General features: G+C 44.0%; 1 protein-coding gene across 1 annotated transcript in view; it reads right to left on the bottom strand.

Annotated features, from left to right (window-relative positions):
* Positions 1-679: 679 nt before the first annotated feature.
* Positions 680-26,766, bottom strand: part of LOC307236949 (sodium- and chloride-dependent GABA transporter 3-like) — a gene marked incomplete at both ends in the record, with an annotated part of 49,395 nt that continues 23,308 nt past the window's right edge. The window contains 14 exons of the mRNA XM_080009544.1: positions 680-798; positions 4,229-4,238; positions 5,352-5,522; positions 7,051-7,151; positions 7,257-7,359; positions 7,910-8,047; positions 8,335-8,447; positions 9,206-9,330; positions 9,705-9,808; positions 10,326-10,460; positions 10,687-10,819; positions 16,516-16,627; positions 17,186-17,323; positions 17,668-17,802. Coding sequence (XP_079865670.1) covers positions 680-798; positions 4,229-4,238; positions 5,352-5,522; positions 7,051-7,151; positions 7,257-7,359; positions 7,910-8,047; positions 8,335-8,447; positions 9,206-9,330; positions 9,705-9,808; positions 10,326-10,460; positions 10,687-10,819; positions 16,516-16,627; positions 17,186-17,323; positions 17,668-17,802 — 1,637 coding nt within the window. The remainder of the gene's footprint in view (positions 799-4,228; positions 4,239-5,351; positions 5,523-7,050; positions 7,152-7,256; positions 7,360-7,909; positions 8,048-8,334; positions 8,448-9,205; positions 9,331-9,704; positions 9,809-10,325; positions 10,461-10,686; positions 10,820-16,515; positions 16,628-17,185; positions 17,324-17,667; positions 17,803-26,766) is intronic.

Below are 26,766 nucleotides of genomic sequence, written 5' to 3'. Positions count from 1 at the left end.
TAAGTAAAATATATAAGAATATGAAAAATAAGGCTTTTTTTTAAATAAAGCTGTACAGTTTGTGTAGGAATGCGCAACTGGTTCATTTAAAGTGTAACAGCATGTGCAATGTTCACAGATAAGAGTCCATAAGAATGAGGAATGTGTGTTAATGTAACGCAGTGACATGCCCATTCAATTTAGAGTGTACAGGAGGGTGAGGGTGAGGGTCTGTTTCATTAGTTGGTGGGGTGGAAGGTGTCAGCCACAATCTTAGCTGCACGCCTCAGGGTCCTGGAGGTGTACAGGTCCTGTAGAGATGGTAGATTGCAGCCAATCACCTTTTCAGCAGAGCGAATGACACGCTGCACTCTGCCTCTGTCCTTGATGAACATTACATTACATTACATTACATTTAGCAGACGCTTTTATCCAAAGCGACTTACAACTGTTCAAACACCGACGGACGCAGCCATCAGGAGCAATTAGGGGTTAAGTGTCTTGCTCAAGGACACTACAGCATGCGCCTGGGATCCAACCAGCAACCTTTGGATCACTAGACCACAAGCTCTACCGCCTGAGCTACCATCCCCCTTGATGGTTGCAGCAGCGTACCAGATGGTGATGGAGGAGGTGAGAATGGACTCAATGAAGGAGGTGTAGAAGTGCACCATCATCATCTTAAGCTGGTTGAATGTCCTCAACTGCCCAGGAAGTATGTCCTCTGTTGGGCTTTCTTGATGATGGAGCTGATGTTGAGCTCCTTGATGTCCTGGGAGATGATGGTTCCCAGGAAGCAGAAGGACTCCACAGAGTAGACTGGTGAGTTACACAGGGTGATGGGGGTGAGTTAGGCTGCGTTCTTCCTGAAGTCCACAACCATCTCCATCGTCTACACAGCATTGAGCTCCACGTTGTTTTGGCTGCACCAAGTCACCAGATGGTCAAGCTCCCACCTGTAGGGTGGATGCGTCCCCACCAGAGATGAGCCCAATGAGGGTGGTGTTGTCCGCAAATTTCAGGAGCTTGACATACTGGTGGCTGGAGGTGCAGCTGTTTGTGTACAGGGAGAAGAGCAGAGGAGAAAGAATGCAGCCTTGAGGGGAACCAGTGCTGATGGTCTGAGAGTCAGAGAAGTGTTTACCCAGCTTCATGTGCTGCTTCCTGTCAGACAGGAAGTCTGTGATCCACCTGCAGGTGGAGTCAGGCACGCTTAGCTGGGAGAGCTTGTCCTGCAGAAGAGCCGGGATGATTGTGTTGAAGGCAGAGCAAAAATCCACAAACAGGATCCTGGCAGAGCTTCCTGGCATACCTTCCTCCAGGTGCTGGAGGATAAAGTGGAGGGCCAAGTTTACTGCATCGTCTACAGACCTGTTGGCTCTGTAGGCGAACTGCAGGGGGTCCAGAGGGGGTCTGTGATGGATTTGAGGTGGGAAAGCACAAGGCGTTCAAAAGACTTCATCCACATAGAGGTCAGGGCGACGGTTATGTCATCATTAAGTCCTGTGGTCCTTGACTTCTTTGGGACTGGGATGATGGTGGTGGGTTTAAAGCTGGCTGGTACATGGCATGTCTCCAGTGAGGTGTTGAAAATGTCTGTGAACACCGGAGACAGCTAATCAGCACAGTGTTTCAGGGTGGATGGAGAGACAGAGTCTGGTCAGGCTGCTTTGTGGGAGTTCTGCCTCTTGAAAAGCCTGTGGTGGGGGAGAAGGGGGTGCCTCTAAGGTAAGTAGTTGTGAAGAGTCTTTGGAGCTGGTAGGCTGGGGCTGGTGGAAGGTGTCACAGGGGATGATGTCAGGACTGCCCCATTGTCTTTCAAAGCGACAGTGGAAGTTGTTCAGGTCCTTGGCCAGGCATAAGCTGTTCATGGATTGAGGTGTTTTTGGTTTGAGGTTCATGATTTGTCTGAACCCTTTCCAGACAGAGGCAGAGTCATTGGCTGAAACCTGGTGTTGAAGTCGCTTTGAGTACAGTCATTTAGCATCTCGCACCTCTTTGCTAAACCTGTACTTAGCCACTTTAAACATGTCTCTGTCCCCACTCCTAAATGCCTTTTCCTTCTCTGACCTTTGCTGTCTGAGTTTAGCAGTGAACCATGGCTTGTCATTATTGTAACTCACCCTGGTACGTGATGGTACACAGCTCTCTTCACAGAAGCTGATGAATGATGTCACAGCCTCTGTGTACTCATCTATACTGTTGGTAGAAGTCCTGAAAACATCCCAGTCGGTGCAGTCCAATTTTTTATCAATTTTTATTTTCTGCCTGAATACAGGAATCAGGCAGACCATGACGTGGTCAAAGTGTCCCAGTGCCGCTCGGGGGATGGCTGATAGGCACTGCTTACTGTGGTGTAACAGTGGTCCAAAGTATTCTCCTCTCTGGTGGGGCATTTTATAAACTGACTATATTTGGGGAGTTCATGGCTGAGGTTTCCCTTGTTAAAGTCGCAGACGACAATAACTAAGGAGTCCGGGATTGTCCGTTCCACACACCCTATCTGGTGGGTGAGCATGCCCGGTGTGTCCTGCACGTTGTCCTGCGGTGGTATGTAAACACCAACCAGTATGAATGAAACAAACTCGTGGAGAATGGAAGGGTTTGCAGTTAATGAACAAAGATTCCAGATCAGTAGAACAGTGCTGACGGATCACTATCTTGTCATTACACCAGTTTGTGTGGAAACATAAACCTCCACTTTTTATTTTTCAGCTGGAGAGTTCTGTCCTGATCTGCTCTGAACAGTTGGAAGCCTGCCAGCTACGACGCAGAGTCTGGTATCGTTCTGCTCAGCTATGTCTCCGTGAAGCACAAAAAAGAAGATGAAGAAAAGTCTCTGTTCTTCCCCATCAGTAGCTAATGGGGATGGTAGCTCAGGTAGTAGAGCTGGTCATCTGGTAGTCTAAGGGTTGCTGGTTTGATCCCAGGCTCCTCCTGCTAGCATGCTGTAGTGTCCTTGAGCAAGACACTTAACCCCTAATTGCTCCTGATGGCTGTGCCATCGGTGTTTGAATAATTGTAAGTCGCTTTTGATAAAAGCGTCTGCTAAATGTAAATCCACCCATCTGCTAAATGTAAATCCACTCTACCAGCTCACATGTGATCGGGCTAGTAACCTCTCCATGTGAGCCACACCCTCTTTGATATATTCAATATACCAGAGTGGAAGAAGAATGGAAAAAGAATGTTGGGCTTCTAAAATTACAGAATCTGAAGACGATGACGGGAACAGAAGCAACAACTACAGTAATGCCAAACCACCCCCCACAAACATACAGCACACCAATACATGAAGATCACCCTGAATATCCACATCAATGTTTGTTGAAAGAAATTGAATGGTTAGGTTTTTATTTTTATGTCACATATTCTTTACAATGACATATGTTTTGATTGATCACGTTTCATAAACAACATTAATTAAGGTATGTGCCAACATTTATAGAGGAAACAAAACATGCAAGGCTCTACTTAAAAACAGGCTATTGCTTACATAACACTTATAACGATACTTATTGTGTGTTACAATGTCATGTGTTATAATCACCACTGAAAACTATTCTTTTACATTTAAAATTGATACACATTTTTATATCATATCAAAGGTTAATATTTCTATAATCACATATGTTGTCATATATATCAATTCAGGGGTTGGAAATGCTCAAAAGGTAGCACATTTGTAAATATTTTCTTGCTCTATTGAGAGACAGGTTGAAAGCCCTGAAAACATACAGGTTGAAAGTCCTGATATGAGAACAGGAGTTTGTTTTTCTAATAACCAAATGTGAATGCTGATCATTTTTCTAGCACTCTTGCAGGTAGCCCTTGATGATTCTAGATTGTCAAAAGAATGTTAAGCTTACGCGAGTTGATTTTCTCCCGTACCCTAATTGATTTTTCCCGTATATCCCCCCCTTGGGATATACGTGAGAAAAATCAATTAGGGTACGGGAGAAAATCAAATTTACTATTTTTTTTAAAGGAAATATAATTGTACTATACATAAAGAAAGTATGATAATTATCTTGCCAATATGCTATGAATTAAATAAGTGTTGAAAAAACAATTCTGGTATCAACCTATACCACAGGGAACGTGTGTACTTTTCAGAGATGAACGATGAGACTTCAACCATAAGCTGCTCAAACAAGATGTAAACTGTGTTTGTGTGTTTTGCCGAAGTTGGTGTTCCAGATAGTTTTAGGCTCCGGTCTACGGGCTAGACCCCTAATAATGGACATACCATTCAACTCCTGGAAACACAGACATAAAGAGTCAAGCCCGTCAAGACCTTGTGTGGAAAGTGGGCAGCCTGAATACCCTAGACATACAGACGGAGTCATTGTCATGAGGTATGTCAAAGCATGCAGTTACACACAGATCATTCACACACAACATCAATCATATCATTTTAACTCTAAAGCGGTTACCATATGTTGTGATCTTCAATATTTTTGAAGGGTTCATGTATTTTGGTGTTAGATCATAGCCTGCATTGTAAGCCACAGATGCATATCTTGTATGTGTATTGAACCAGATATAAGTTTTGCTTTCCAACATAAACCGTGCAAGGAACCAACCGTTTCACATCCAACGAATGCTCCTTAAACGTTTGGGTTTCACCTTGGATAATGTGTACTGTGGTTAAGGCACCAATTTCAGACATTATATTCATCTAACAGATAAGAGCTTAGCAAATCTCCAAATCACTCATGGCCAATTTCTGAACAACCTCTCAATATTCCAGTGTTTCCAGGTCTCAGGGCAAGGCCGTGATGGAGCATCATTTCGGCCTCATTTGGAAGGGCTGTCACTGCTGTAGTCGTCTGCAGCTCTTCGCGGCATGCAGAGTCTCCAACGGGTTCACTCAGGAGTTTAAGATTCTGTTAAAATCCAGGGGCAGTGTGTGTGTGGGGGGGGGGGGGGGGGGGGGTAGAGTTGGTGGAGCTGTATACAATTGTCATTTACCCTGTGCTTGGGACACATGTGGCTAATTTCCAATGTCCTAGAATAGGTCTTCATCTACTTCCGATCTTTGCCATCTTAAAAAACCTTCCTGAGACAATAATAAATCAACATACAAATGTGAATTGGTGATGTAGTGATGCCACAGAATGGAAAAGCCCTTTGTTTGTCGAGGGGAACTTCATGTGTAGAAGCACAGTTTGTGTTGTACTTGAGCGACCTACCTAAAAGATATCCTATAAAGACCTCCCTGTATCAAGGAGTTCTGAGTTGTTTCAACACAGAATAAGTTTTACAACTGTTATTCTACCTCACTCCTGAGTATATGACGCGATAAAGAAACAAACGAGAGTGTAAAATCCTAGCCTAATGTCCAGCCCTAATAGCTTGTGAGGTCCCACCTGAGTAAGGCTTCCCCGGGCAAAGCAGATGTTGACAGCACCCCACAGCGGCACCATGAGTATGGAGGAAAGGGCCATGGCCCATCCGACACTGTAGGCCCAGTCTGGGTACACGTAGCCCTGGCTGGATGTGAGTGGCTGGTGGTACAGGAAAAAGCAAACAAGGCAAACCTGGAAGACACAGAAGACCAGACGAAGTTGTTCAGATGGAGGTTTCTCAGACCTCTAAGAGAAACCTAACTGTGACAGTTCTTGCCACCAAACGCCACCCAAGTGGCATTTTCAGGGCCCTCCGGCACAGAGACAGTTGTAAACACCAGTTTATTGGAGATAGAAGGCTAGGTGGAATTAGTTAGGAGCAGACTGAACGTGTCATGACACGGGCTCCTCTCCTGAATGCGTGGAGGGGGTTTTTAAACCTGCCTTTCATTAGCCCAACCAACGAGCATCAGGTGTGGCGCCTCAAGCCACCCCATAACCCCAACACCAAACTGAGGCCATGAAAGATTCCTGGCCAAAGCCTACGCCGGCCCCCGCCACCAAGCAGAGAACAAAAATGAAAAGAAATGCTTAAAACAGACTCTGACCCAGGGTTACTATACCTAAAAATAAATACAATACTGGACTCTGAAACAGGGTTCCCAAACCTTATACAAATAAATGTAAAACAAATTAACTGGTCCCCTTCCAGAGGACCTGGGTTCCAAAGAGCAGCATGGAAAATCAGCCTACTGCCACCAGGGCGACAACAGACTGCCCCCCTACTCCCTTCTGGAGCATGGGGCCTTGGGCTGCTGCGCTGGCTGGTGACACCGTGGCCGGACTTGGCTGCTGTGGGGCCGAGGGGTGGCATGGCTGCTGGGCTGCTAGATGGTCCCAGCAATGGCTGCTGGGCTGAGAAGCTAGCTGCCAGTGGTTACCTGTGATGGATGTTGCGCCGCTTGTCCCCCGGTCCGCCGCCAGACCCCCTGGGTGCTGCTGCTGCCAGTCGGGAGAGGGTTGGTGCTGGGCCGCCCGTTGAACCGCTGGTGGCTCCAGGACATCTTCGGACGGCCCTTCTGTGTCCCTTCCCTGTGCCGGAGTCCCTGCTCAGGTGCCAGTGTGGCAGTTCTTGCCACCACATGCCATCCAAGTGGCGTTTTCAGGGCCCTCCGGCACAGAGACAGTTTATTGTAGCTAGAAGGCTAGGTGGAATTAGCGAGGAGCAGCTTGAACATGTCATGACATGGGCTCCTTTCCTGAGTGTGTTTGTTGATGGGATTTTTAAACCTGCCGCTCATTAGCCCATCCAAAGGGCATCAGGTGTGGCTGCTCATCCCATCCATCGCACTGTTTTGTATTTTTTTAAATTAACAATGCCACATGATTTAAGTTAAGTGCTTCTTAGAGAAATATAATGCAAAGCTTTGTTCAGAGGCCTCGTTAACAATTTTGCTAACATGAGCCAAATGTAGATCGTGTGGACAGCAATGCATGTCTGTTGCCCTGTGAAGTTTAATTTTAGTCATGTTGTTACTGTATCCCATACTGGCTCCATTAGGATGCTCCATTCTCCATGGAGAGAATCGTAGCCATCACACACTTGTAGTAATGCTAAATGGGCAGTATACCCAATAGACATTATGGTGTAGTAAGTGTCATGATGTATCCACTGAGCTACAAAAAGCCTCTTTTAATTCCTGTTGAATATGTGACTCACCAGGCAGAGCAGAGGGGTCAGATAGCGCCAGCAGAGCTTGAAAAGAAAACACGGCTTCTGTCCAACCATATCCTCAATGGCGTCATACATCTTGTCAGCCCCTAAATGATAGTTTTACAGAACACGTTTGAATAAATACTACCTTTTTTGCTTTAAATTCTTTGGATATGCAAATGTAGTTGGATGATGATGTTAAAGGAACTGACCAAAACCCCAGCCCACGGCCAGGGACTCGCAGACAGCCACACAGAGTAGACAAGCTCCATTACAGCCATAGTAGTCAATAAGCTGAAAAACATAACCACCCCCCTGGAAAAAGACAATAGAATTGAAAGTGGCATGTGAACGTAAACAAACATGTTGGTTCATCACCAAAACTCCTAGAAGTAATGAATCGTGAGCTTAGAACTAAAAGCCCATGGACAACACCAGGATTTTTTACTGTTAGAAACCTTTGCCCCATGTCTGCACCTCCTTGATGAACCCACATGGGTTTTTCAAACAACCCCACTAGAGGCAGAGGAGCATTCACTTTCCATCACAAGTAAGCACAGCACTGACATATAATCTTTCACTCTGATTGAGCAAGTACAGCCATAACATACAGTATATACCCACAGAAAGGTATTTTTATTCTGATCTTGTGTACTTTAAAGGAATTCTAGGCTGGCCTTCTCCAAAACAGCCCCAGAAAAAAAACAGCTCTGGTTATCATCAATGTTGTCATGCATATCTTGTCAGCCCCTAAATAACTCCTGCTTGTACAATGAAAAGAGATGATCCCTTAAACATGCCAACTGGATAAAGGCTAACCATTGGTTGGTTAGTCACTAAATACATGAAATTGTGGGGATGAAACCTCAGTAGTGAGTGAAATCTGGAAGAGGAAGCAGGAGAGGCAGACGATGAGGAGGAAGACTTCCCTGCGCCATGGCCGGCGCAACTGCCCTGGGAACATGTCGGTAAGCGAGGAGGTAATGGTCTCCAGACCTACAAACTGAGGGAGAGCCAAAGGAGTGAATGTTCGCTGTGAGATAAATACAGATTTATGCAAGTACATTTAATCATAATTCTAACACAAACAGACTGCTCGTCATGGGGCATGGATCCTTTTTCATTTGAGTTTGCAAAGGGCCCTGCACACCCTGTTTTTCAAATGACCAATTGTGAGACCAATTTATAAAACCAAATTATTTGACCAGATTTCAGGGTAGACTGTAACTTTGACCTCTTACACTGCATGGAACCCAATATTGTGACAGTATTTCCTAGTGTGTGTCTTACCAGTGTGTCCAATCCCAGCAGAATGAGCATGAGGAAGAAGCAGACAGCCCAGAGCTGAGGCAGCGGCATCATGGCCACAGCTTGGGGAAACGCTATGAAGGCCAAACCGGGGCCTGCATGAACATACAGGGAGTTAATGGCTCAACTGAGAAAACACATAGTTATTTTGTAGCTTCTCACATATAGCCTGTCACATATGCATTGGAATATTGATATGTATAACCATTCCATGAGCTCCATCGCCTCTTGTCAGAGAAAAACCCAAAACTATTAGCTCTCTGGTGGGGCTTGCGGGAGTTTGGATAAAAGCTGCGAGATGTATAGGGATTGGTTGACATTACTGTTACTGATGTGTCAGAAACTGTGGCTTTGCAATTGCTTTGTTTGTTAGATTTTGAAGGGAATCTGACCTGGTGACAAGCAATCGTAACGTTTGTAATAATTTTCTCGAGATACTCTCAACAATGATCTAATTTGCTAAGGTCAGGTCGCGATTACCTGGTAATTGACCTGTAGGTACGCTATTCACAATTTATTGAATTAACCTAAATTTACCAATACTTAAATTGTGAGAAATCTACCTATAAATTGTAAGTAAATTGTGAGAAATGTGGCTTTTTTTCCTTATCTACTGCAGCTCTTGTCTTCAGGTTCAAATATAATTGAGGTGTAGGGTTGAAATAACACTTTGGACCAAATTTAAATATACGTATATATATTTATATATATATAAAAATAAAAAAAAAATAAAAAGAAAAAAAAATATATATATATATATAAACTGTATAGTCATTCGTTTGTCGTTCTAGGATGTCAATCAAAGCACATAAACCAGTCCTGCATTGACGACACAAATAACAGAATACTTTACCAGAGTCCACCACCATTTCGATGGAAACACCCTGTTGGTGGGCCATGAATCCCAGTGTAGAGAATACAGCAAAGCCAGCTATAAAACTGGTAGCAGTGTTCAGCACACACAGCCACAGACTGTCCCTGCACAAAAGCAAGAGTATAGTGTGTTTCTTGTGAAATCTGAAGCAGTGAAATTGGTTATGAAACTATTCTGCATGTTTCTAGTGTCAACAGAAAGTGTTATTCATTAAATTAATTATGGATAAGATTTGAGACAAAGCCATAGTCCAGATTCCCATTCTATAACAATACACTGTAATTCTTCATCTTCAGGATTGGCCGTCCATCGGAGAGTATATATTCAATTGCCTCAAAATCAAAATCCAGATCTTATGTAATGTATAAGTATATAATGCATATGTAATGTAATTGTGTTGAACAACAATGATGTTAAGGAAAATTGTGACAATACAGATTGAAAAGATTTTTTAAATGGGGCAGATGTTGGAGCTCACTTGTAACAGTTGTTATTGATGTTGTTATAGCTGCTCAGCGTGTTGACAGTCCCTGCCGCCACACCGTAGGAGAAGAATATCTGAGAGGACGCCTCCATCCACACCTGACTTACCACAAACACATACATTGTATATCGATGCCAGCTAACATTCTCAGAAAGCTACAAATGTTGTAACACAAAGAATGTACATGAAGTGTATCTCCATAATTTTGAGGAAAATAAAGTCTCTACCGACATCTTTATGTTTCAATGTTCAGTGCCAGTAATTGGCTAATCTTCACAAGGTTGATGTGAATTATACATGATTTTAAGCTTATACTATGATAGTGGCATAAAATTAACAAAAAAAGACATCACATGAAGTGATATAAGTCATTCACCCTATGACCGAATACTAGTGATGCAGAAAGAAAAATCATAATTTTGAGACAATCTTTCATTTTAGAATGTGTGGAACTACCATGTGTTGTCCCTTATGACAACATTTTCATCCCCCATCCTTAATGAAACAGAGGGGATCACCACTTCTACCCAAACAGGCCTTCTACTTCCAGCCTGCCCCATCTGACACATCGTACCACTAGGGACAGAAAGTAAGGTCATGTGGGCTCATCCCCACCTGGAGGTCCGCTAGCCGTGTGGGGTCTGGATACAGGTAGAAGACCACACCCTGCCAGGCTCCTGGTAGCGTCAACCCCCTGACCAGCAAGATCGCCAGCATTACATAGGGGAACACAGCCGTGAAATACACCACCTAAATAAAGATAGGCCAAAACAGTTCAGGAAACATTTTAATGAGTCGAATTTTGATCTCCTACTGTTGCTGATATTGCCCATCCGAAAAAATTATCTATGTTTCTGAATGTATTCAGACTCAGAAGAATATGGAAAACTCATTCTGCTTTTCCAGAGGTTACAGACGAAGCCGATCAAACGCAAAAAATGCGGTACTCCACTATACAGGTTCTTGTTTCAATTACCTTTCCAGTGGAGCGGACTCCCTTCCAAATGCTGAAGTAGCAGGCCACCCAGCAGGCCAGGAGACACAGCACCAGCTCCCACCTCACTTCTCCCACCACTTCTATCCCCCCAGATAGGGATAGGACACGTCTCCTGCACAGGGGAAAGACAGACACATTTTCTATAGATACTCATCTTTCAGCTCCGACTTCCCAACTTACATCCAACCTCTACAGATCAAAACACTCAAATCACGAATCACAAATAACAAATCACACATGCATAATAATTATAATAATAATAACATTAATAACAATAACAATATTGTTATTATTATTATTATTATTATTATCATTATTATTATTATTATTATTATTATTATTATTAATAATAATAATAAAACAACAACAATAATAATAATAATAATAATAATAATAATAATAATAACATTATTATTAAAGTAACTGTAATATTATTAGTATTATTATCATCATTATTATTATTATTATTGTACATGTCCTTACATTCCTCAGTGCTTTGGAGGTGGGTGGGAGGGAGGACAAGATGATCGTGGCTGTCAAATCTCATTTAATTTATGAAAAAACTAATGCTACACTATATACAAAGTTATGTTCTTGGACACTTTTGTCACCACAGTTAACCATCTTCAGCAGCTCTTCTTCTGTGCATTTGCTTTAATCACACTTTATTTATGTATTTATTTGGGACAGTAATCAACACATCCTCAACATTTATTTATCGGAGATTTGGCAGCTATTTTAATTTTGGAATACCATAAATCGATAAAGTGATTCCAGTACAATAAAAACAGAAGTATGCATAGTCTTAATTAATTGAACAAATTTATATATATATATATTTATATTTTTACATATTTAAATTTATTTATATATATATAGGTGACCAAAGTGTAAATGTGTTGTAAATAATAAGTGAAGTTCGCCAAAATATGTTCAATAGTACTTTTATTTTTGCACCTGGCACTTTTATACCACACAGACGCACCTGGATGGCCAGAGGAGGGCCTCTGTGAGATTGCTGTTCATTGACTACAGATCAAGTTCAAGTTCAAGTTCAAGTTCAAGTTCAAGTTCAGCTTTCAATACCATAGTCCCCAACAGACGGGCTGTCAAATTCCAGGAGCTAGGACTGAATATTACAATTTAAACAAATATCTGTGATCGTATAGTATTTTTCCCTTCAGTGCTACATGGAACAAAATAAATATCAGACCAGTTTTACATTATATAAACTTAACATTCAAACACTCAAATAGAAAATTACAACAAACTTTACAATAAAAAAAACAACAAAACTTTGGCACACGCACTCCAGCTTCGCTCCAAATCAAAATCTAAAATAAAACAATTATACATTTTTCTTAGTAACAGTGCAACAAAATAGCAGAAGAGATACTGCATCTTCACTGCCTTAAAGCTAACATAATAGCTAACAAAATTACTACCTATCTAACTAACTGAAACTAACTGATTCCTAAAATGTAATGCAGTCAGTGAATAGAATAATATAAATCAAATAAAATAAAAATAAAATAAGACTCAAAAAGATAATACAAAGTGGGGGTACAAAATAGAGGGGAACAGAGTTATGTATATGGGATAGGCTATTTGTATTTACAGATATGTGCAGTAAAGTGCATGTAAATAAAGTGTGTATGGAGATATACAGTACAGTATACAGCAGTATGACACAGCAGTACAGTAACACCGAACAGAACAGCAATACAAAGCAGTATGCAGTAACCCAGAACAGTGATGCAGTAACTTGCAGTACAGTATGCTACATACAGTACAGTAAGGTAGTGGAGCCTATGGGTGTGGCTCAGTGAGGACCCCTGGTTAGTTCAGCATTGACAGTTCTTATGGCTTGCGGGAAGAAACTCCGTCTCACTCTCTCTGTTCTCGCTGTGTAGCTGCGGAGGCGCTTGCCCGACTGCAACAGCTGGAACAGTCCGTTGTTGGGGTGGTGAGGATCCTTCATGATCCTGCGGGCTCTGCTACTACACCTCCTGGTGTATAAGTCCTGCAGGGAGGGGAGGGTAGTTCCACCCAGATATGCCTTTCCTGCTTGTGTTCACACGCATGAAAGCCCTCCTGGCATCATGCTCTGACACGGAGTGCGCGCTCATCCTCAGCGGTGTAATTCCAATGAGCTGGCGAGCTAGCGGTGTTGTTGCCAGACTCAAACCGCGCAAAATTGGGAGTTCAATTCGTTGGCTAGGGAGGCGTCCACACTCGTGGCTGGAGAGGAGCTGCTGTTGTAGTTCGTTATAGTCCGCAGCCCCTGTCACAAGCGTCTGGTGTCCCGTTGCTCCATCGGTCGCTCCACTCTATCCCCGTATGTCCGTTTGCGTCCTTCACCGCCCTCCGCAGATTGTACGACGCCGCTTTGTAACTGTCCATATTTCCGGATACAAGACCGTCGTTGTAAGCGGCCGTGCGAACATTCAAAGCGCCGCGGCTGGATTTATCGACCCACGCTTTCTGGTTTGGAAATATCCGAACTTTCAACCTGGGGACGATGCTGTCCACTAATGTGGCTACGAAGCTCGTAGCTACTTCCGTAAACACACTGACGTCAGTAAGAGCGTCCTGGAGCGCGGTCTTTGATCGGTACGACTGCCGCTTGTTCCCGAAAGCAGGTAGCGAGACGTTCTTGTACAATGTGTAAAAGTGGCCCAAAGTTCTGTCTCCCCTGGTGGCTCACGTTTTGCGTTGATGTAAAATAGGCAGAACTTTGTTAAGGTTCGCCCTGTTAAAGTCCCCAGCTGCCACCACAGCCGCATCAGAATGTTTGTTTTGAAGTCAGTGCGGAACACAGAGATAGACTGGGCTGGACAAATGGCTTCATCCGGCACCAGCCGGTTCAGCCATGTTTGACACAACAATTTCTCGTATCCTTTTGGAATGCAACCCTCGCTGGAAGGTCCATCTTGTTCTTCGGGGACTGGACATTAGCAAGAATGATGCTTGGCAGAGGTGGACGGTAAGTTTGCGTCCTCATTCTGACCCGAATGCTGCCGCGCTTACCGCGGTGGATCCTCCGTGGGCCCACCCGGGGAACAGCGGCTCCGTTGTTGTTGAAAGCTTTGATGCATAACATTTCCAGGGGCCACTCTGGATCCGTGGATAAAAAATCCCAAAGTTGATATTTCAGGGAAATCTTTATATCCACAAGTGCGTTGCGGCTGTAGGAGATAGCTGCCGATGAGTTTTTGGCGGACATAGTAATATAAAACGGATAAAAAAAAATAAAATGTGCATAATCAAGGCCGAGCGCCTGTGCAGGCAGCCACAACGGGTGGCGCAATGTCACAAATAACTATTATTAAGACCTGTTATTATTACCTATTAGGGCCAGAATTAAAATACAATATGTATGAAAATGATTTATAACAATCGTAAAACTATTAGTAGGTTGAAAAACATTGATATGTGGCGATATGATGCAGATGTGGTGCATATACAGTATATTTTTATGACATTCAGCAGCATGCAGACGCGGCTTTTTCTGCCACCAGCGGAAAAATTCTCTCCACGTTAGCGGAACCCATGAATGGATTCATCCATTCATCCCCCATTCATTTGAAATAGATGAATGGATGAAAATCCTAAATAATCGTGACCACAATATTCAGCCAAATAATCGTGCAGCCCTATTTACTGTATATCTAATATCGTAAACGTATAATTCTCCGATTTTTAATTAACATTATTTGTTTATGTAGATGCAAGGGGAAAGGTTTATCTTATCTTTATTCCCCCTGTTTATAAGGTATGAAACCTCCGATTGTTTTCTGATCTGCTCTACATTATCCAGTTAATAGTCTACAAACTCAAAACTTCCTAGATCCCTTTTAAAATTAAAACATGAAGAAATACCGGATGCAACAGCCGGATTATTATATATATATATATATATATATATAATATATATATATATATATATATATATATATATATATATATATATATATATATATATATATATATATATATACACACTGTTTAGCCAAGTTATTGTTTCTACAAATTATTATAATATCCCTGATGTTTACATTTTTCTGCTGACTTTTGATTATTGATTTTTAATATTTTACTGTGTCATTTTTGTTTTTTGGAATTAAGGAAAATGTAAAATGTATCTATTGAATGTGGGGGGGGGGACTGATGGGCGACCATTTCTCAGAGAAACAAATACAGAGATTTGTTGTGATATTTCACAATTTTTTTAAGTAAAATAAAAATGTGATAGTTCAAAGACCCTCATTTTGAAATCAAAAGGCCAAAGACGAGAACCTATTCATTCACACACGTGGCACCTTTTAAAAGAAGGAAAACTGCTGTTTACAACATCTACCACTAGTCGGCTAGGACACATCAGCATGCTACCAGGAGGAGGCTGGGATTGAACCTTCTATCTGCTTCTGGATTCAAATAAAGCATTAAGACCTTTTCTCATTCATATGACAAAAGAACAATTGAACTTCTAAAGATGACTGGTCAAGGTTCAAAGGACAATACCAAAGGGTCAACTGAAATCTCTCTCTGAAATGTGATTGTTTTTTTGTTTAGTTACCGCCATCTCATGGTCACACACTGCAATTGAATGTATGGGCGTGTTTGCAGTTGAAATTAAACACGCCCTCTCAGGACACATAAGAGGACTGGGAGCCGCAGGGTAATCACCTAGGAACTGACTGGGAACTGGTTGCCTGCGACTGCCAGGCCTCCGGTTAGGACCGCCTTCTTTAAATGAGCTGGCAATGTATTATGCTCCTTTTTACACAAGTTAAAATAGGTTTCCGAGATTCTCAAAACATGTTTTTGAATTTTTATTGCTGAAAACACCATTCTGATGATGCATTCTAAACATGTCTCTAAATCCATCGTGTTCCTGATACTCTGTTTAAGGGGGAGGAGCCACCCTCCAGAGGCCCTGCATTCTGTGAGCCAATGGAGTTTGAGCTTTACTCCAGGTTCAGTTGTATGAAGTACATATACATTCACTGTTTTCACCTTATCAGTCCACCAAAATGTGCTTCTGGACAAATTTGAGGTGAGAAATAACCAATCCAGTAGCTGAATCTTTACTCATCCAAGATCTACAAGGCCTAATTTAAAAGCTTGGTCCGAGTTTCACCACGGTGTCCAGGAGCAGCGTAGAGCTTGGAGCACCAGTGTGCTTGGGGCTTTTTGTTTACGGAAACATTGGAAAATAAATTAATCGATGGTGTTGTTTGAAGAAACGCAGAGCGGAACACATGCCACAGCAATACACAGTCAAAACGACACACACACACACACACACACACACACACAGAAAAAAACCCACAGCAAATACTTACATTTCCACTGTCTGCAGTTTTGTCATTGACAGTTGGTATTAATTCCTCTTTCTTTTAGAACATCTGTGCTGGTCTCTAAGCCAACAACAGAGCAGTTCCCATGCTTAGCTCTTAGCTTCGATGCTAGCGGGTCCAGTTGCGCTCCAGCAGTGGGTGGAGTTTCTCAGATGGAGGGCGATTCTTATTCCACCGAGTCTCAACCCTACGTAGTACTGAGACTCAAAGCTGAACCGCTCGTCTCAGGACATGTTTTCTGAAACAGATAGCTCACAAAAACTGACTCGGTTGCCTTTTTTGAACAATAACTGTGTTAGTAGGCCCATCAGAGACCCACATGTATGTGCACAGGCACTGAAAAAATGAGTTTTGCATGATAGGTCCCCTTTACAAACTTTGCAACTTGGGCACTCTGTTACACTTCTTGTTTCTGAGGCAGTGAAACATTTCAGCATTTACTTACTCCCAGAATTCTGCAGCTGCAGAGCTGGTCACACTTTCAGATGTCCAGTTGATTGGCAGGTTACGAACATTTTCAGTGGTCATGTTTGAAGAGGTGAACTCCACACATGCATCTGAAGCCAGAATAACAAGAACTGGTGAGTGCCTCACTCAAGTTAAAAAAAGGCTTCCTTTAGCTCACCATGTTTAGCCCACCTGCATAGATACTGCACTTCAGAACCCAAAATTGCAGTCCGGGGATTAATCAATTGGCACCAATTTACAGTTGTTTTTTTAAGTGACCGTGGACTCCACATAATGCAAGTATTCCATACTCTCTTGCTGCCATTTTTCTTTGCAGAGCATAATTTCACTATGTCATACACTTCTGCCTTAATCGATGTATCGTTGAATCCCCAACACCTATCCATCCTATCTCCTAGCTCCCCCATGTTTTGCCCTGTACATCCTATTTCCTGCATCCTCAACGCTTTGCTCCCTACCATCCCTGCTTTCTACCTCCCCAATGCTCTGCTCCCCTCCATCCCTACCTTCTACCTCCCTAACACTTTGCTCACTTAAATCCTTATCGCCTACCTGGTCAACGCTTTGCTACCTTCCAGCCTTACCTCCTTTGCCTCCCCAATAGGCTTCAACTCCAAAGGCTTTCCCTGTCTCATCTTAAGGCTGACCTGTATTCCAGTAGTTGCCGCATGTGGACCAGGGCAGCTTGGACCGGAACGAGTTGACGAGGTAGAAGAGGGACCATGCCAGGACAATCTCATAAATGGTGGAAAAGACTTGGATCACGATGATGGCGTAGCCAATGCCTAGAACAAGAGTCAGTCATAACAGCCAGAATAAACTTGAAAAGATATCCTATGCAACCTTGCTCTAGAACAAAATTCTCTAATAGTAGACTCAAGGTATAACATGCATTATTACTGAAGCATCAGATGTACTTTTGAATTTCAAAACTTCAAGGATCTTCATGAATCGTTTTTAATTAGTTATATTTTAGATTCATCGAGGCATTTTGTTTGCTTTATATGTAGGTCAAGTTCCAATAGGTTTCTACTTTTTCACAATATGTCCATAATTTGTCCTTTTCAAGTTCTGCATTCTGGCGAGTGAGACTTATTATATATTTTGACAATTTTAATTATGTCTGTACCCTGCGCAAGGGGGCATAGCTTCCTCCAGCAGGTGATGGTTCCCTCTTGGGTGTACTGGCCCATCACAGTCTCCAGCAGGAACAGGGGCGCGCCACATAGCACAGCAAAGAAACAGTAGGGCACCAGGAACACACCTGCATGCGAGATAGAAGTGTGATAGCAATTATTTGATATCACCTTGGAATAGTCAGCGATGTTGCTATCATCAATAAGCTATCTATTAAATAACAAGGAATATCTTTTACCTTTGTATAACTTTTGGCATGGCTAAGCGCAAACTGAACATTGTCGAAACCAAATGCTGTGTACCTGCGGCACAGAACTGGCTCAAGCGACAAATCCTATGGAAACTGCACCTTATCTCTGTTGTCAAGATCAGCTAGACATTCTTTGATCAAGTTAACTGCAAGAACAAGGTTTTGCATTGTTTTAACACGGTCATGACCTGTGTATGTAACTTTTAAAACTGCCGACCCCTACTTATCGTTGCAGAGCTTAGTTGCCACTCCAGAGAGAAGCATTGTTTTCCCTGTGTTTGAAACCACATTAAAAAATACTTCGACCAAGACTGAAGTTGTTGTGGAATAAATTCATTAATTATTTGTCTCCCTCCTGGGTAACATAATATATATTTACAAGCATGCAGCGGTAAAATTCCACCACAGGGGCATATGACTTGGGGACGGGGATGGTAGCTCAGGAGGTAGAGCTGGTGGTCTAGTGATCCAAAGATTGCTGGTTCGATCCCAGGCTCCTCCTGCTAGCATGCTGTAGTGTCCTTGAGCAAGACACTTAACCCCTAATTGCTCCTGATGGCTGCGTCCGTCAGTGTTTGAACAATTGTAAGTCGCTTTGGATAAAAGCGTCTGCTAAATGACTAAATGTAATGTAATGTAATGACTTAGGTTGATTTATTTCTCAAAAGTTACACAATGAACCACAGTAATACAATAGACACAACATCCCCTGCATAAAAAGTTAAGTTATTAAAACATACGTGTTGAATCTCTGTCTTCAAGATAAAATGTATTTGATTGGTGAGTTGATATATGACTGTTTGCGCATTCTGTTTGGTAAATGGGGTGCCTTTATATAGCGCTTCTCTTGTCATATTCCTCAAAGTGCTTTACATTGCATACCTTCATGCATGGATTGCGTCTGCAGCGCAAGGTGCACACCAGCAAAACAAGAACAGTTATGGGGTTAAGTGTCTTGCTTAAGGACACTTAAGCACACAGTACGCTTCCAGGAGGAGCAGGGGAACAAAATGGAAACCTTGCGATCATTAGACGACCTGCTATACCTCCTGATCTAATGCCCCTTTAAGACTAAGACATTAATGCGACGGTCAAAACAATATTAGCACAATGCGCCTGCTGTTCAGGTATGTGGCACAAGGTACTTTAAAATTGGACCTGCATTTGGAGCTAAAATTTAATTTTGCAAACTATCAATCAATACATGTTCCAACAACTGACCCAACGTGCATGCATGCACACTCAGATGTGCTCTTCAGATAGCGAGTAGATAGCTAGCTATACTTTTTGTAATGCCTTTTAATAGAAGGTAGCCAAAGTGCTTTTGAGGTGAGGACTTTATGTAAGCAACTGCAAAAAAGTCAAAGGCGGGATATGAGACAAACAAAGAAACTGCTCGGTCAATGGGTCAAACATATTGATTGGAAAATTTTACGCTTATATAATTAGATTATGCACATCTAGGCTTGAGTCCTCAGTCACGCCTAATGTACAACATTTCACTCTTTCAATTCTAATCCGTCTATTTGGTATTTGCAAAGTCAAGTAAGGTAAATAAATATCTGCTTTTGTATGAAATTAAATCAAATGTCAAATGTATTGTAGTTGTGTATCACATACCTGAGTGTTTGAAAATATTCAGGTATGAATACATTCAAAGATGCAAAATTTTGTGTAAAAAGATTCTGAGGAAATAGATGTACTAAAACATTTTGCAGTTACACATCAGGTTTTTTAGTAACACATCTACCTGTTCACACAGAACTCAATTATATGTGGGAATCCCAAGGTTACTGTTACGAATCAAATCTACAAGTACAAATCAAAATATGAAGTACAAGTACTTTTCACATCAAACACTTGAGATTGACTATCCAATCAGGAATATAATATCACTTTCCAATTACAGAGCCGGGGGGCGAGCCTTTCTAGCATTTTTTTTCTTGCAGTCTGCCAAAAGGTAGGTCCTCTGCCACCCAAATAAGATCATAAATCAATCAAATGAGATAAACTTCAGATAAATAGACCAACGTTAACTGGAATAAATCTGGAGACCAAAACATTGAAATATGAGTCTACAGGAGATGGAAAGTGAAGTTGAGCTCCTGAATCTAACTGTAGTAGGTGAGTGCCTGCCTGCTTGTTTTTAACAAATCATGTTAATAGTCTTTAGCTAGCTATGAAGAGAACGTTGTTCCCCATGATAGTTTCAAGACATGGTTAGATTGATGATGTCAGCATTATGTTGCTAAACAATGAACATGAATTATGAATGTGTTTTATTTAGTTGTGTTGGAGAATTCTCACTGTGTGATCGATGAGGTAACCCTGTTAATGGAATTTATTCTGCAGAATAAAGAGAGATACAGATACACTTTAAAAGCAGTGAATGGCTGTACACTTTAATGGTACGGTCACATGGCTGGCAACTGGTCGCTGCAAAGCAACATGCTGCAATGCATTTCCAGCGGGGTGCAGCTTTATTGAACTACAGGGAGCGGACTGACAATCAGCAACGAGCTGACATCTTCACAGCAACAAAGAAAGTTGAGCAGGTTTCAACTTTATGCAAATGAGCAGCGCTGAGAGCGACAGCCAAAAGGAGGGAAGATACACTCTCAATGGTGCTGGTCCTTGGAAAATGGACACTCGGACCACTGTATTACATTCTATCTTTTTTAAATGAAAAAGTCACAAACTATCGATAAAATATAGAAGACGTCACTTTATGTTTCTTCAACCAGGACAAATCTTTATTTTAAGGGACAAATGGCAAGATTATTTAAGTTATCTTTTCAATTCGGCCAAGTAAACAAAGTACAAAAAATAAGTAGACACGACACTATCTATCTATATAATGTTTATATAACTAAATATGGAACTTGATAGAGGTTTGAAATGTTTGGCGGACCCACAACAGTCAGTCGATTTTGAGCCAACAGGCCCACAACGATAAAGCTGGTGGTGTGACCTTACGGCGACAAGAGGAGAGCTGCTTGGCTTCATGTTGCAGCCCCGGTGGTGTGAGCCTACCATAACCGTGCCTCTGCTGAAGGAGGCTTTATACCATGAGAGGTTGCGTGCTATTGGTTAGATGTCATTCCAAGACTACTGGTGTGCCACTCATACAATAATTAGCAGTCAAAGTCTGTTAAGAGTTACAGTCTTATTGTGCTAAAACAGACCACAACACACTTTTAAGCCCCCCTGGGACTATTCTTATCTTTACACATGGTTGAGTAGACAAGAATTGTAATCCGGGCTTTACAGTATGGAAAACAATGAAATCATTATGTTATAGGAATTTTGTATTTTTGTGTATCCTAAATTGAACTTATAAAGTATTGTGACATAGTGTCCTGATAGGAACAACATGTACGCAGGTGGCTACCTGTCAACTGGTCACAAAAGGACATATGGACCACAAATAACTGTTTCCAACCAGAGGCGCTGGTTGCAACAAGATGATGCAACAAGAGTCTCCAGCCTATAAAAAGTCTCAGCTCTCCGTGGTATCATATTGTGCTGTTGCTTTGTTAACGCTCCTCTTGCGCAAGATTAAATACTTTATTAACCTAAAGTATTGGTCTCGATTTCTTCTGCAACGATTAAGTCCGTCCACAACAAATTTTATAGCCTTTTAGCTTTAACACATTACCTCAAAGAACGGAGCCTTTATGTGAGCCGTGTGTGAGTCATTCAAAAACAAGGCAATGTGTTTATAAAGCTGCGCAAGTTACAAATAAGGCTATTTCCTTAAATAAGAAAGTGGGAGTCTCCCCTCATAATCGTGATTAGGGAGGGAGACCTAAGTCTTTCTGGCAGTTGAACTGCGACGTGGCAGGGGTTTTATTAATACAGGTACTCCTCACTTAACAACCTACCTACACACACACATGCACATGCTTTGGATGGTGGCCGGTGAAATGGTTCCTCTGCATTTAACCCATCCTGGCTTGTCCTTCCTCCGGGGCCACAGCCAGGAGCAGTGGGCAGCATACGTGGACGGCCCGGAGAACATGCAAACTCCACACAGAAAGGCTCCTTATCTCCCAAATAGGAGCCTTTCTGTGTGGAGTTTGCATGTTCTCCCCGTGCTCACATGGGGTTTCCTCCACCTCACGTCAGTAAGGACCCCCCTCAAAAACATGCACACATCATCGTCTGACCAGTGATGGACACTTATCACCTGGTCCCCGGGCGCGTCCACGTATGCTGCCCACTGCTCCTGGCTGTGGCCCCGGGGGAAGGACAAGCCAGGATGGGTTAAATGCAGAGGAACCATTTCACCGGCCACCATCCAAAGCATGTGCATGTGTGTGTGTGTGCAAGCATGTGTTGTAGTGTGGTGGGTTGTGTGACAAATAAAGACTGTTTCTTCTTCTTTCTTCTTTCTACCTGTTTAAAATGACTGTTCTGACTTAGGTCCAGCTCTCTGACCAGTCTGTATTGTACAATACCAGGGCCTGCACGGCGTCTCAGTGTCAAGCATCTTATAGCGCATCACCGTTCTCAGTCTCATTCCCGCAGTCTGTCAGTATTCACTACACTAGTGTTCTCAATTGCCATGCCCCCTTCCCGTGAAATAACACAGGTCCTCGCTTATTGACCGATTTGCTTAATGACCTGGTCTTAGGAATGGAAATCAGTCGTCAAGTGAGGAGTTCCTGTACTTCCTGGTTCCGAACCATACTGGCGATGTGTGGCCTATCCCGGATCCACGCACACTGAATTATCACATAGGGACTCGTCCATTTCCGATGCTCACTGTGAATGTGCTGCTAAGGGCAATCCACCGGGGCGATTTCTGCACCAGCATCGCCCTGAAGGACGCCTACTTCCATGTCTCGATCGCGTGGGAATAGCCTACTAATAGCCTAATATAAATAGCCTACGAGAACACCAGGGTACTGTTTGGCTACAAACTTGCTCCATGCGTAATTTTTCACTGGGCTGGGGTGGCACTTTTTCCGCTGCATTGTCAAGAGGTCATAATTCTGACGTATCATGAAAACCTCCTCATCCCTCCTTGCTCCCTGCATGGAGCGAACGGTTGCTCACACCAAGCTTGTGATCGCATACCACACAGACTAGCGGTTTGTGATAATAATTTTCTTAGACCGATCTCAGAATAAAGACTTAGGACAATGGATAACAACATTGAGAATGTGCATAATGCGGCAGGACCTGCAAGAACGAGAGGGGCCTTAAGATCCATAAGAGCAGGATGAGATGCTTGACAGTGGAACCGACGACACAGCGCACAGAAGTCACTTCTAGTGAGACGCAGGAGGAATAAGGCCAGGAGGCAACCCACAGTGCCCAGAGCCTCCAAGTGTCACCTGCAGGTAAACACCTTCTGCCAGCAGCGCACCTGCCACTCCAACGTTCAGCAATGCACAGAACCTCCAACAGCAGCAAGCTGAAGCCAGAACACCAGGCTGGGCTCCCTTGGCCAGACCAAGGATCCAGTGACCAAAGTCCTCAAAGAGAGCAGAGTGGTAGCAGTTTGACGAGAATGTTGACCTGATCCTAGAAGGGACAGCCAAGGGTGACGTCAACCATCGGCTAAGAACTATGACCACCCTCAAAATCAACATTGCAGCCGAGCGGTTTGGAACAGGGGCCCCTGGGCCGATTGCATCGACCCTCACTCCAAACCACCGAGCAAGGAAAATCCAGCGCCTTAGGGAATAGCTTCAATTGCTGAAAAGGCAATATAAGGCAGTAGGAGAGGTCGAGAGAGCTGGCCTGGCAGATCTACGAGCAACACTCAGCTTGAGGAGAGCAGAAGGCCATAGTAGGAGGCGAAGGGAGAGGGCAAGGAAGAGGGCCGCATTCCTGGCCAATTCCTTCAAGCTGACAAAGCAACTCCTTGGTCAAAAGAAAGCTGGTCGCCTTACATGTCCCAAAGACGCCATCGACGACCATCTCAAAGGCACCTACAGTGACCCCAACAGAGAACAACTACTGGGTCCCTGTGAAGCACTGGGAACACCACCTCTGGAGCCAACAGCGGATTTCAACCCGAAGGTGCCTAGCCTGAAGGAAGTGGAGGAAGTTGTGAAGAGGGCAAGAGCCAGCTCTGCGCCAAGGCCCAGCAGAGTGCCCTACAGGGTGTATAAGAACTGCCAATAGCTACTCCATCGGCTTTGGAGGGCCCATCAATTGAGATATGTGGAGGTGGTGTATATCTCGAAAGAGGAGGACTCCCAGAACATCAAACAATTTTTGGTTGCACAGGTATAGTGACCCAGCTCATCAGGGAGGCAAGAGAGGGCAGAGGCGGCCTGGCTGTGCTGTGGATGGGCCTAACCAACGCCTACGGTTCAATACCACACATGCTGGTTAAGGCAGCTGAACCAGAATGCTGTGGCCCCCTCAGCAAGTCTGGAGTAAGGCAACCTCGCATAAGAGCCTTCATGGACTACCTCACAGTGACAACTACAACTGTCGCAGGAGTCAGGTGGATTCTTAAGGGTTTGACAACATCATGTCATGGGCATGCATGAATTTAAAACCCTCAAAGTCCAGGTCCTTGGTTCCAATGAAAGTGAAGATCACAGACAAGTTCTGCTTCAGCGTGGGAGTAGACCAGATCCCCACAAGCTTAAGCTGCCTTTCAGCTTGGTCAGGGAGAAATTCATTGTTGAACGGGCATGGGAACACCTGCAGTACTCACAGTCCAGAGATGCTCAAGTGTCTGGGGCAAGGATCGCTGTGAGGATGGGAAGGAAGTGCAGGGCAGCCGATAGAGGCCAGCAGGCAGAGACCCGCCTGAAGCACAAGCCCATCCTTGGGAGCGTGGCACAACACAGAGCCGGCCTCGGGACCATGAGAAAAACCCAATATCACTCTGCCCAGGGGAAGGACACGCGGGAGATGGTGCAGGATGAGGTGCGAGCTTCAGTGGAGGAGGAGCGAACCAGCAGGGCAGTGGCCATGAAGCAGCAGGGTCCCAAGACGAAATGGGAACAGGCAACGGAGCGGAGCGTCACCTTGAAGGACATCTAGAAATGGGACCCTCAGAGGATCAAATTTTTGATACGGGGCTTCTACGATGTTCTTCCTAGCCCATCTAACCTGTTCACATGGGGAAAAGTTGAAACACCAGCATGCCCCCTGTGTTCCAAGGCAGGGACACTGGAACACATCCTAAGCAGCTGCTCTCAGGCACTGGTTGACCGCCGTTATCGCTGGAGTCAAGACCAGGTCCTTAAATCCATTGCTGAGGCAATCAGTAAGTGGATTAAGGACAGCTGAGGGCATCTCCGTGCTACAACCAAGACCATCTGCATTATCAAACAGTGGCAGAAGCCAACTAAAACATCAAAGGACTGCACTGCAGGTTTGTTCTCCACGGCCCAAGACTGGGTGATGACTGTTGACTTGGAGAAACAGTTAAAGATATCACAACACATCATCCAGACCTGACATCATCCTAGTCTCAGAGGCTACGAGGCAGTTGATCCTGCTGGAGCTAACGTTGCCCTGGGAGGAGAGAATAGAGGAGGCTCACGAAAGGAAGAGGGAGAAATTCCAACAGGGTTGTCAGAGGAATGGATGGAAGACTAGGTGTATGCCAGTGGAGGTGGGCAGTCAGGGATTTGCTGGCCATCCCCTGAACAAGGCCGAAGAAACCCTAGGCATAACTGGCTTCAGCAGGAAAAGAGCCATCAGCAACAACATGGAGGCAGCAGAGAAAGCTTCCAGATGGCTCTGGCTGAAAAGGGGGGTGCAGTGGGGTTAGTAGTCGCCATTTGGGCACAGGCAGATGTCTGATCAGCCTCAGTCGGGTCACCTGGACGAGGGTGTCTGTGGTGAGACCCGAAACACCCAATGACTCCAAGAAACAACACTGATGATATGTCCAAGTGAGTGCATCAGGAGGTGCTTTGATAGACCGGAGAAGAGCACTCCCATACCCAGTCAAAAGGCGGTCTATCTGGGTCTACAGTTAGACACCATGCAGATGCGGGCACAGTTGTCTGAACCACAGAGAGTGGACATTATTTCCATTCTCGGACATGTCCGGGTGGGCCACTCAGTAACGGCACTGACATTCATGAAGCTGCTCAGGCTACTTGCAGCAGCCTATACTGTAGTGCCGTTGGACATCTTACACATGCGAGTATCCAGCGATGGATGGGGGGGCTCCGGTTGGACCCGGGTGTTGGTTGTGCAACGATCTAGCCTATTGGAGAGATCCCTGGACCCTCACACAGAGTGGGCATCTGGGCCTAGTCTACATTTACACACAGGTTCACACGGACGCCTCCCTGATGGGATATGGTGGACATGTCATATCAACCTCCTGGAGCTGGAAGCTGTGTTACTGGTCCTGAAGCAATTCGAACCACTGGTACAGGGCCAGGATGTGCAGATCAGGTCTGACAACCAGGCTATTGTGGCCTACATCAACAGCCAAGGTGGTATGAGGTCACCAGCACTCCATTACGCGGCCGAGGCACGGTGGGAATGGGCGCAGCTGCGTCTTCGAACCCTGTCTGTGAGCCACATCCCAGGCCATCTGAATGTGGGGGCAAAGCAGACTGCCGTCTTCATCAGGATATAGTGCTCCAGATGTGGAGATCATTAGGGACAGTACAGGTGGACCTCATTGCGTCGAGGGAGATGGCTCAGTTTCCTCTGTGGTTCTCCCTCCGCGCGACGGATAACCCCCCCTCGGGATGGACAGTTTCGGATACCACCCGTGGACAAAGGGTCTTCTTTATGCGTTACCCCCATCAGGTCTGTTAGCTAGACTGGTGGAACAGGTGAGGAAGGGGCTGTCAAGGATACTGGTAACCCCCGATTGACCCGGGTCACTTTGATTCACAG

This window comes from Zeus faber, assembly GCF_960531495.2.
Source record: "Zeus faber genome assembly, chromosome: 11".
Classification (NCBI taxonomy): Eukaryota; Metazoa; Chordata; class Actinopteri; order Zeiformes; family Zeidae; genus Zeus; species Zeus faber.
This window is presented reverse-complemented; position numbering and strand designations above follow the sequence as displayed.